This window comes from Manacus vitellinus, unplaced genomic scaffold (assembly GCF_001715985.3).
Source record: "Manacus vitellinus isolate BGI_N305 unplaced genomic scaffold, ASM171598v3 scaffold_2_pilon, whole genome shotgun sequence".
NCBI classification, from domain to species: Eukaryota; Metazoa; Chordata; class Aves; order Passeriformes; family Pipridae; genus Manacus; species Manacus vitellinus.
The window spans coordinates 48,631,325-48,643,495 of record NW_021940208.1 but is presented as its reverse complement, the minus strand read 5'-3'; the positions used below and the strand labels follow the sequence as shown (position 1 = coordinate 48,643,495).

Genomic DNA, 12,171 nt, shown 5'->3' with positions numbered 1-12,171 from the left:
AGTGTCTGTAGTTTCTATCTAACAGTTAGAATCACTTTCAGATAAGCTCAGAGTAGTTTATTGCACCACTGTTCATGCAATGCTAATTCTGATACTTCAGGAGTATACTGATTCTAGAATATTATAGTTAGGCTTATGCTATATTTTCACTGTATTATCCTAAGCTGTATTATCTTATATATACTTTTTGAGGAGTTGTAAATGACCTTGTAAATGATGAAGATATGCTGATGTCTGCAACAAGTAAAAATGACACACACTTCAAATCAGATTTATAACCTACCTTTTTACTGGGCTCATCCATTAATGTATGTGTGTAAAGAATTTATTGTCAAATGGCAAGTGCAAGAACTGTCTTTTCTTTTTTTCTTTGCTTTCCTGAATGGCATCATAGATGATTTTTTCTCTGTCCTTCCAGGTGACACTAAAAATGTTGCTCCTTACTGTGGTTGTCAGCATGTACAAGAGTTTCTTCATCATAGTGGGAATGTTCTTACTACTTCTTTGTTATGCTTTTGCTGGAGTGGTTTTATTTGGTACAGTGAAATATGGAGAGAACATTAACAGGTACAGTGTGTACTTCCTACCTTGTGGGGATGTTCTTTAAGCAGCCTGAAGAAATCACATTCTGCTAGAGAGAAGTTTATCCATGGTAAAAAAACAGACAATTCTCCAGGTCTAGCTGAAGAGTTCTAAACAGAATTTCTGACAGGAGACATCCTATTCTGATACTGAGCCGTCTTTCCAGTCCTTGTGCATTGGCCCAAATGACACCTAATCCAACCGAGAGCATACTGAGAGCTGTTCTTCATTATGCCAGCTGGAATATGCTTCAAAGCAGCACCGCGCTAACCCGCAAGCTGCTGAAACATGGTGTACCTACTACATCTCATTGGCATCACCCAAGAACAGGATCCATATTCCAGGCTGATACAGAGAGGAGACAGTTAACTGGAGATTTCCCAGTCATCATCAAGCTTATAGAAGAAAATGGAGACAGGAAATAGGATCTGGCCTTGAGTTTGCTTTAGGTCTAAATAAAATGCACTAAAATACTCAGACCCATGTCTGAGCTAGAGTTCAGTTATTATATCTTAAGTCATGAAATAAATAATTCAATGAGCTCATTCAAATGATACTGTAACTATTTTTAGTTTAAAATAGTAGAACAGTAGAAACTGAAAACATTTTTTCTTGCCAATGTTTTATTTCTGGAAAGTGAAACAATCTCTCTCTCTCTTTTTCTTTAAAACAGACATGCAAATTTTTCATCAGCTGGCAAGGCTATTACTGTACTCTTCAGAATAGTCACTGGAGAAGACTGGAACAAAATTATGCATGACTGCATGGTAATTACAATGCTGCCAGAGCTAAAGTAGACAAGAAATTAGATACACCCTTCCATCTCAAACTGCTATCACTATCTTAGCTTTGTAGAAGGAATACTGTGCTTGCCTTTGTCTCTTCAAGAGATATAATGTTCACTAAACCTCAGAACATGACACACACATTGCAGCTCCAATTCCATACTCACAGTGTAGTATTTCTTGGAGCTAGGCTATTAGATGGTTTAAAAACAAAAATGAAACTATTTCATTTACAAATGAAAATGTTTCAAAATCAGAAGTGCAATAACTTACTTTTTCACTCTTATCTCTTCTTTGACTGGGGCAAGATGTCTTTTCAGATTAACTTTTTCTTTAATGCCTGCACTTAGGTTCTGTCCATGATAATGATAGTCTTGATGACCTCAGAATTAATCCTCAAATCATTATAAGTAAATGTTTGTCTGTGCTTTCCATTACAAAGAAAACCATATGCCTTTCCTTTTTAAAATTAATGAGCAGGAAGGAAGATTTCTGAAAAGCATCATGTTTCAGAGCACCAGGTTATTTCTGTACAGTGGCATAATGCACAATGTGCCCTGCATGTGGACTGAGATCCATGCCTAAGCCTTTTTTGTCATATGTCTCTCTGTTCTCTGGTTTTTGACTACTAAAGGAAGAAAAAAAACCTGCCCACAATAATGCCCACAGTATTATTCCCTATCTGGGAAGCTTTAAAGAAATAATAGTCTTAATTATTGTATTGTTTGCAGAGAAACATTTTACTTTCTTTTCTTTTGTTTTGAAGGTTCAGCCTCCATTTTGCACACCAGATAACAGCACCTACTGGAAAACAGACTGTGGAAATTATGCTGGTGCTCTTATGTATTTCTGTTCTTTCTATGTCATCATTGCGTACATCATGCTAAACTTGCTTGTTGGTAAGTGAAAATATGCATTAATAACAAAAAGGTAAGGTCCATCTTGGCATATAGTGTGCTAGATGTGAGTCTGTTGTGCTATTCAGGTATGAGGCTACCTTGTACTTTCAATGTTATCTTGTATGAGTATAATGGTTTTGATACTTCTTTGGTATGGTGTATGCTAAAACTCAGGAAGTTTGGAAATGTAAGCTTTTTGAACGAATATGTTGTACTTGTAGAGTACAGTTTCCCTATGAAATACTGTTTTCTGAGCTTTTCTTTCTTCAGTTAATATTTTTTGAACATCATTGGAATTCTCTTAATTGATATTAGAACTTTAGGTCAGGATCTCACCAGCATTTAAAATACAGCTTTTAAAAAGTGAACATGGTGAATATTGATGTGGTATAATGGTTTACTGTGCATTCAAAATCCTTGTCTGAACATACAGGCATTTATTAATATGAAGTTGGCACAATAGAATTAGATGTTAACCAGTTAGAATGTAACTACAGGCATTCTTTGTGGTGTATTTTGTTTTTATGGTTTTCAGCTATCATTGTGGAGAATTTCTCATTGTTTTACTCAACCGAAGAAGACCAGCTTCTAAGTTATAATGATCTTAGGCATTTTCAAATTATATGGAACATGGTTGATGACAAAAGAGAGGTAAGACATTTGATAATAATCACAGAAATCTAGTAAATTTCCAGCTTTCCTTGTAAGAAAGTATGGGGAAAACAAAGTATGTTGGCAAAACTCACTCAGAGGTTAGATTTTAGAAGTTCAGTGAGCATGATCTGAAGTTGTTCATGACCCTTCGAATACTAACGTGTATTCTGTGAAGTACTTATAGTAGCAGATTTACAAACGAACATGCCTATTTAAAGGATTAATATAATAGCATCTTTCCTCACAGCTTCCAAAGAGTTGTCCCCTTGAAAGTCTACAAACTCATATCCATTTATGTGTCTGATCTTTGGGAGAGCTTGCTGAGATTTCAGCACTGTCTCCTGTATGATTCTTATGGAGAGGCTGATGAAGTATGGGCTGAGTGAGAAGACAATGAAGTGGACTGAAAACTGTCTGCATAGCCAGGCCCAGAGGGTGATGATCAGCAGCACAGATTCTAGTTGGAGGCCAGTAACTAGTTGTGTACCCCAGGAGTCAGTACTGGGTCCAATCCTATTCAATATCTTCATTAATGAGCTGGACCATGGAGCAGAGGGCACCCCCAGCACGTTTGCTGATGACACCAAACTGGGAGGAGTGGCTGATAAATCAGAGGGTTGTGCTGCCTTCCAGAGGGACCTCGACAGGCTGGAGAAATGGGCTCGCAGGAGCTTCATGAAGTTCAACAAGGAAAAATGCAGTCTTGCACCTGGAGAAGAATAAACCAGGGCAAAGTACATGCTGGAGGCCACCCAACTGGAAAGCAGCTTATCAGTAAAGGACCTGGGAGTCCTGGTGGACACCAAGTTGAACATGAGCTACCACTGCCCTTGTAGCAAAGAGGACTAGTGGTATCCTGGGCTGCATTAGACAAAGTATTGCCATCAGGCCAAGGCAGAGGGTCCTTCCCCTCTACTCAGCCTGGGCAAGGCCACACCTGGGTTCAATTCTGGGCTCCTCTGTACACAGAGACACAGACATACAAAGGGCCACAAAGATGATGAAGGGACTGAAGCATGTCTCCTGTGAGGAAAGACTGAGAGAGCTGGGACTGTTCAGACTGGAGAAGGCTCAGGGGCAGCTTGTCGAATACCTGAAGGGATGTTGCAAAGAGGACAGAGTCAGGCTTTGCCCCATGCTCCCCAGTGAAGGACTGGAGGCAATGGGCACATCCTGAAATATGGGAGGTTTCCTCTGAACATCAGAAAACACTTTTTCACTGTAAGGGTGACTGAGCACTGTCACAGGTTTCCCAGGGGGGATTATGGAGTCTTTGTCCTTGGAGATATTCAGAAGACATCTGGACATGGTCCTGGGAAACTGGCTTTAGGAAGCCCTGCTTAAACAGAGGGAATCAGACAGGGTGAGCTCCATAGGTCCCTTCCAACCTCAACCATTCTGTGATTCTGGAGTAAGAATAACATCTGGGAGACTGAGGTGTTCAGATGCTCACACAAATGAAGTCATCATCTGAATGATTCATGACATCACTAAGATTTGAATATGAACAACATGGCAGTGAAACAAGTTGGCTCCTTGTAGTTAGCACATGGCTGTGCTGGAGATGGAAGCTGCTGATACTGATAGAGGTACTGATAGAGGTAGAGAGTTCTGGATCCATTGTGCCCAGCATTGACACTATCTCTCTGATGTGGAACAACACATTACAGCAAAAATAGTTCCGGTCAGGCTTATTCAGTAGAAAAAAATATTTGAATATTATGAGTACCACAGTTTCAAAGGGAAGTATCTTGAGTCCTAAAAAAATAATAAAATAAAAACTCCCAATATTCTTCTGTCCAAAGATGCAGAGAAGGGAACAGGTTTACAGTGAGTTATAGGCTTGGCTGTGAGTGTTTAAATTGTAGTTTAATTTCCATTTTTCAAAGTCAGTTCTTCAGGCATATGATTCTCATTACAGATGAATGCAAATAGAAAAACTCAATCCCCAGATAATTTTGAAAATTTCTGGCAAAATGACCAACATAGACTGTATATGAGTCAAATAACAGCAAAGACTTCTGTGAATGTGCTGAAGAACTGGCTTCATGTGCATATTTTTCAGTAATGTATTCACAGTGACTTAAATAGGCTAGGATTAGGCACAGAGTCTTTGGAGAAATCGTGTTTCTCTCACTGTTCAAGTTGAATGTCTGAGCTGGTTGTTAGGTTGCAGTAATAATTTACCATCTATTATGCAATTTTACACAGGGGGTAATCCCTACCTTCCGAGTGAAATTTCTGCTGAGGCTTCTGCGAGGCAGGCTGGAGGTGGATCTCGACAAGGACAAGCTCCTGTTCAAGCACATGTGCTATGAAATGGAGCGGCTTCACAATGGTGGTGATGTCACTTTTCATGATGTGCTCAGGTACCCTGAGATTTTCTCTACATTTTTAGAAGATATATAATGGCCTGTGTTTCCCTCCAGGCTAACAGGTAGTCATTAGACTTGGGAAAAGGCAAGACTGGTAGCCACAGAGGCACTGCAATTTTAAATGCAGTACAAAAATTAGATTTCCATTTTTTTCCTGCAAAAATATTAGTAATGGAAAACACAGGTCCTAGGGAATCAGCTCTAAGTATTTTAAGATTTTCATTGGAGGCAATTTGTCACAAACAGCAGTCACATGTTGTTCTTGTATCCTTCTAATGAAATGCTGCACCTTCAAGTGTAGCAACATGACAGCAAGCCTGACTGGAAATAAAATAGAAATGGGAACATTATCCAAGCATAAACACTTAGGGGGGAAAAAAAATAAAAAACCAAAACACCACCACAAATGCCCTAATTGCTCACAGTTCAGCAGCTCGCCTGTTTTCAATAGCTACATGTAGGTGATAAGGTCTTTGTTTTGAGCACCACAAGTCTCTTCTGGAATCATCTCAGCAATTTTTTAGCATCAAATGTGAATTTATTGCACACAACCTTGTTATGTATTTTTGCACTAAGGTCTCAAGTATGAAGTTTGATTTTCTAGATTAAAATGTAATGACACCAGCATTTAAAAATAAATAAATTGTGTTTCTTCCAGCATGCTTTCATATAGGTCTGTTGATATCAGAAAAAGTCTTCAACTGGAAGAGCTGCTTGCTAGGGAACAGCTGGAATATACCATAGAAGAGGAGGTGGCCAAACAGACCATACGCATGTGGCTGAAGAAGTGCTTGAAGCGAATCAGAGCAGTAAGTCAAGCAAAACCAGGATCTAAATGGTTGCATAAATTGTACTGTTCAACAATGCTGGAATTTGCTGCCACTATGCTTCATTTGCTCTGGAGTCATGATAATACTTATTTGAAGAAGTATGTAGCATTTGCTAACTCAACAAAAAACTGTGTTACAGCTCAATTGAAAGTGCAACAAAAATAAGCATCTTTTGAAGGCAAAACCTGTCTTCCTGACAAAAATCTATCTGTATTTTCGATAGAGCAGGAAGAGGCATGTGCAGAGACCAAAGTCAAAGGAATAAAGAAAAAAACAATATAATTTGATGAAACTTCATAGGCCTAATCCCTCCTCACAGAATGTAATTGTATAATTTCCTTACCTCTGCTGGTAGATCTGTCACCTGAAAATGACTCTTCAAATGGAACCTGTATTAAGATAAATCATTTGACTGAACCATTACAGTTATTTTGTGTGCAAATGAGCAGTATGTGTACATGTAAAGCAGGTATATGAACCATGGCACACCGTAGCTGTGTAGCCAGTAAACTAAGCAGGGACAAGGGCTTGGCTCAGGGCTGGGATGGGATCACCCATTAGCATGTTCTTCAGCACAGTTTTGGCCAGTTTTGGCCTATGTGTACTCATATACCCCCAGACCACTGCCATATGGTCTCCCAGACCACCGCTGTGGGAGCATCACTGTCCTCCAGGCATATCAGGGTGGAGACCACTGCCAGTAGGCATTGGTTGAAGCTAGAGGCAGAGGGAAGCTTAGCCAGATCACACAAGTCCTGACCTGTCTCTTGGCTTCAGCACTGCAGGCAATCCCAGTCTCTTTAACTTACCCGTATAAACCTAGCCAGTGCTTCTGTGTTCTGTTTATGAAGTGCTTCTGATTGTCAGAAACATTTTTACCTTTGCTCAGGATAGCTACAATATATGCTGGTTGAAGTTTGACTTGGATAAATTTATATTAAAAAAAAAATCAAAAAATTTTGTTTAGGTTTTGCAGTTATTCTCATGTTGTCTTCCAAAACCAACTCTTCCTTTATATAAAAAATCACAACCTGGTTACACTGATGACTGATTTTTCAGTTCCTGTAAGTCTGAGTCCAGCTTTTGACACATATATTTTTTATTTCTATAAAAAATTACTTCTTGTGATTGAAGGTTTTCCATAGCAATCTGTATAAAAAATCATAACAGGACATTTTGAATGTAATGTACATTCCAGCTGAAACCTCAGTGTTCAATGATACATAATTTCATTTTTTATCTCATCTCTGTATATGAATAACAATGGCAGTAAATTTAGTCTCAGCTCTCAGTTCTGGGTTTGTTCAACTCTGTTGTTCATTTCATTATGATACTGAACTACACTATGTTAAAGTAAATATGCTATTCATTTCACTCCAATAATATGGCTCAGATCATTTCACATTATATGAACCTTTTATAAACTGAATGTAATTATGGAAGTTAATATCTGTTTTCAAATTCTCTTGTTATTCTCCAAGTGTCTCTAGAGGGAGCATGTGAAAACTACCCAGGAAAGTGAAAACCTTCCTAAAGGCTGTTTATTTTAATTTAAAAGCAAATTAGATTGTAAGATCATAATGGTGGTAGGTTTGTTTTTCTATTTGTACTATAAATCTATACTTAGTCCCAAGGTTTTCACTACAGTTTTATTCAGTCTTATTATCAGCCTGTTCCAAAGTCCATGAAAGAAATCAGAATTTTTTCATTGCCTTCATGTAATTTCCTGTGAATCTCTAACAATTTCCTTGTTTCTTATTTTTGGAAGAACTTTAACTCATCAATTAGAAACTTTGTGTGTGTTTAAACTGTAGGTTTAAACCAACAGTTGAGCAACATGCCTTCCACTTAGTATAATTCTTGATTTTAATCCTCTATTCCCTATATAAAGGTTAGAAATATGCTGGAAGTCACTTTATTTAAATAGCAACATCTGATACATGGATCTTTATTGATGCACCTGGGATCCACATCTGGCTGTTCAGTTAAATATTTAGAATGCTTTAAAAAAAATCAAACACTGTGACACACCAGTGAGAACATTTTTTTCATCACATATTGTGCCTTGATAGAAACAACAGCAGTCGTGCAGCATTATCCATAGTCTGCGAGAGAGTCAACAGCAGGAGTTGAGCCGATTTCTGAATCCTCCCAGCATTGAGACAACACAGCCAAGTGAAGATATGAATGCTATTAATCAAGATAACAGTGCACAGCCAGAGGTATGTTAAACTGAAAACTATCAGCTACTCATAACAAATTCAGAAAACTTCTCTGTTTCTTATTTCTTCTTTTTTAAAACACCATTTTAACTGAAAGGGTTGAAAGCAATACCTTGTTTTGCTTTGGTCTTTGCTGTCAGATGTAAAGGCAAGATGGTCTAAGGCAGTAATTCCCCAACATAGTTAGCTGTCTTGCTATCACTATAAAGGGCAGTTGTACAATTCTGACAGCACCAGCTTTCAGCTCCAGCATGAGCTTTGTACAGGCTTGGGGATGTGAAGCTTTCCAGTTCAGGCATCCTGAACCAGTGTTCACACTAAGAGAGGTAATACTGGTCATGCTGTGTCCTCTGAGCAGGAGCCCTGGGCTCTTCCAGACTGGGGAACCCAAAAAGTACAGCATAAGGGTTACTTTCTACAGTGGCTGTAGAAGGCTGAGAATAATTTCATACTCTTCAATGGGACTGTACAGTGGCATTGAGCCCATTTTACGTTTGTCTGTTAGTAGTTTTCTGGGGCTTTAAAGAATAGAAACCATGCTACCTTAACAAATGGCAATATGTTTTGTTTTATTCATGGAAAAAGCTTGAAATAGGATAGAAAAATAAACCCCCTTAGGATTATACCCATGCAGTGGGGAACTATGACTGAGATTCTTTTATCTCTGTTCAGACGAGTAGCCAGCAGCAGCTCCTTAGCCCCACACTTTCTGACAGAGGTGGCTATCGACAAGACTCTGGAGATGCTGGGAAACCTCAGCGTAAATTTGGACAATGGCGCTTGCCATCAGGTAAGTGAAGAAGGTTTATCAGTAGAGTCCTTACATGCAAAATTGCTGCTGTACAATAGCAAGGCCATCAAGGCCATGAGAGGCTTCGTGGTTCACAGTTCTGCCCCCTGGCTGCTGCTTACACCCACATCAGGGCTTTCCTACCCTCATGGCTGTTACAACAAAGCAGCTTCTCCCCTTTTTCACAATTCTGAAAGTTTGGAAGATGGACTCAAGCACTGCCCTGTGCAGGTGGTTGCATTTTTTACTTTTTCATTTATTCAGGACCTTTGGATTGGGGACTGTACCGACCCGTATGTTTGGATAGCATCTTGTGCATTTAGAGTTCTCTTTTGTCATGTGAAGTATGGTGAAAATGAATTTTTTCCCAACAACAGTAGTAATTTCTGACTGCCTTGTCTTGTCTAAGCATGCCAGATGTATGATTTATAACTTAAACCATAATAACACATTTTTAGATCTTCAGACAGGAATTGGCCATGTGTACAATCAGTTTCCCATTTATTTTCTCAGAAACAGGTTACTCTAGTAACTACAGTCCACTAGAAGAAAAAAAGGCTAGGCTATGCCATAGAGGAGGGTGCTTATAGGAGGGTGGGAGAGGTGCATAGCTACAGTCTGATGCCTCTTATTAAGTCCGTATTTCAAGAGTCCGTGTCTCCCCCACCTCAAATAGTCTCTCTTAAAGTGTATGTTGACCTCTACAGCCTGCTACACCCATGACGAGCAACACATCAGCCTGCTTTCAGCTGTCATCCTGTTCTGAGTCAGAGTGCTGCCTTCAAAGGCTGCCAGTGTTCAGACCCCAGTCATACCTAAGTGGAAGAGATAGTCATGCTATTCTATTGACTACCATTGACCCTACTTTTGTGACCAGTGTACTTGTCCAAGAAACAGGATAGTTTAATAGAGAGCTTGCAATCCATGTTTTCCAAGTAAATATCACTGAGCATCAAAGATCAACATTTTGCTAGAACAGAGAGAAAGAGTGAAAGAGGAAGCTTGCTAAAGAGGAATCATACTGCTGTAGCCAACTGGACAGGTTTTTCAGGTGAGAATGAGGAGCTCAGGTTTTCCTTTCTTAACACCGACCTGGTCCATGTCTATCTTAAATGTTCCTCAGTGGATAGTCCTAAAAAGGAAGGTCATCTCCATGCATAGTACAGCGCCCAACAGATAAGTAGTCTGCCTCCAGTCCAACAAAGACATGTATTTAGCATCATGAATAGCATAATTAAGATCAACTGTGGGGTTTATATAATTAGACATGTTTTAGTACCATACCAGCACCTTGTACTGGCTTCAACCCCTAGGCCATAGTAAAGTATCATTTTCTAGGTGCAGCTGCCAACCCCAAAAGCACTTTTCCTCCCCTTTTCCTCACATTTACCACTTTGACCATTTTGCCAGCAGGTCAGCTCATGTAAGTACTGCCTAAAATATTTAGGCTGCAATTAGCTAGATAGGAAGACATCTCTTGGATCAGTTATTCCAGCAGAAGGAAATGAGGGACTGCTCCATTAAACTGCTCTACCAGCAGATTAGTGGGAGCAGTGTGAACAGTGAGAGATGGGAAAAAAACAAAGAAACAAAAAACAGCAACAAAAAAAACCCAAACAAAAAGCCACAACAACATTAGAAAAGACCCCTACTCTTTTTGCAGTAAATCAGTTTGAAGGTGCCCCCACTTCAGCTAGTTCTGTATACGTGAATTCCAAGCAAAAATGCTCAAGAAGCAGATCTACTCTAATACAGAACTTTCTGTTTGATTTCATAGCCCCCAAACCACTAAGCCATTCAGTGTCTTCAGTCAACCTCCGTTTTGGTGGACGTTCAACTATGAAATCTGTTGCATGCAAAATGAATCCTATGTCTGATGCTGCTTCTTGTGGATCAGAAGTCAAGAAATGGTGGACAAGACAATTAACTGTGGAGAGTGATGAGAGTGGAGAGGACCTTCTTGACATCTGAGAAACATTTAAGTCATACTACAACAACAACAACCACTTCAAGTACAGTCTTATTTTCTATGTTTAGAAGTAAAGACGCTGTGTGATGTACAATTTCTTTAAAATCAATGTCATAAATTTTTTCTATGCTTATCCTTCTGCCATATGAAGCATAGCACACATTTAGGTGTTAGAATTGACCTCTATAGGTACTAACTGTACTTTAAGAAACCTGTATACTATAGCAGTACTAACAAAGCCAGAAAGACTGTATTGCCTTTGGCAGACAGAGTATAGAAAGATTTCATGTGTTCTGTAGAATCATAGTGAAAATATATTTTGATATACACACCTCTGTGTTTTTCTTCAACCTATACTGTACTTTAAAGTGGCAACACTTTACAATACAGGGGTAATGTATTTCATCTTATGTTTTCACTCAGTTCTTATTAACTAACATTACTTTAGAAAGATTTTATTATTCACAAATGACCTGAAGAGGTCAGCACTGACTTCGTGTTCAAGGGAAGTATTTTTACAAAGTACAGATTCTGAATTACAATTCTAAGCTTTTTCAGGACCTTTTTTTAAAATATACAAGATACAGCATAACTCATTTTAAAATCAGAAGGTGAAGGATTGGCTTTTAAAATGTAAATATCTTTGAGGTGTGGTTAATTATGCAAAGAGCTTGATTTTCATAGAGAAAACAGGGAAAAAAACCCAAGAAAAAAATACATGAAAACTGTGCATTTAAGCATCCAGCAAAAGACCTCCAGTTGAAAAACATGGGTTTATGCTTCATTTTCAGAATATACTGGCTACATATAAGTGCGGTGTCATTATTCTCCTGTTAATTGGGTCCCATTTCCTTGTGTAGTTGTAAAATAATTTTCTTCTTTTCTGTGATAAAAATTAGCATGTTGGGGATTCTAATTACAGAACAGTATTGTATGTCTTTAAAAATACGTTCAGTTTTGCCTATATAGGTAGAAGCAAATTTTACTTACCTATGTTACTTCTCATGCTACAGCCCTGCAAAGCTAAGGCATGACATGTACTGAGGTTAAGTACCTTTGTCCCCT

General features: G+C 38.7%; 1 protein-coding gene across 1 annotated transcript in view; it reads left to right on the top strand.

Annotated features, from left to right (window-relative positions):
• Positions 1-11,797, top strand: part of NALCN (sodium leak channel, non-selective) — a 212,706-nt gene extending 200,909 nt beyond the window's left edge. The window contains exons 35-43 of the mRNA XM_029960959.1: positions 419-567; positions 1,256-1,349; positions 2,134-2,266; positions 2,802-2,917; positions 5,132-5,289; positions 5,954-6,104; positions 8,198-8,347; positions 9,020-9,137; positions 10,915-11,797. Coding sequence (XP_029816819.1) covers positions 419-567; positions 1,256-1,349; positions 2,134-2,266; positions 2,802-2,917; positions 5,132-5,289; positions 5,954-6,104; positions 8,198-8,347; positions 9,020-9,137; positions 10,915-11,108 — 1,263 coding nt within the window. The 3' untranslated portion in view covers positions 11,109-11,797. The remainder of the gene's footprint in view (positions 1-418; positions 568-1,255; positions 1,350-2,133; positions 2,267-2,801; positions 2,918-5,131; positions 5,290-5,953; positions 6,105-8,197; positions 8,348-9,019; positions 9,138-10,914) is intronic.
• Positions 11,798-12,171: the final 374 nt, after the last annotated feature.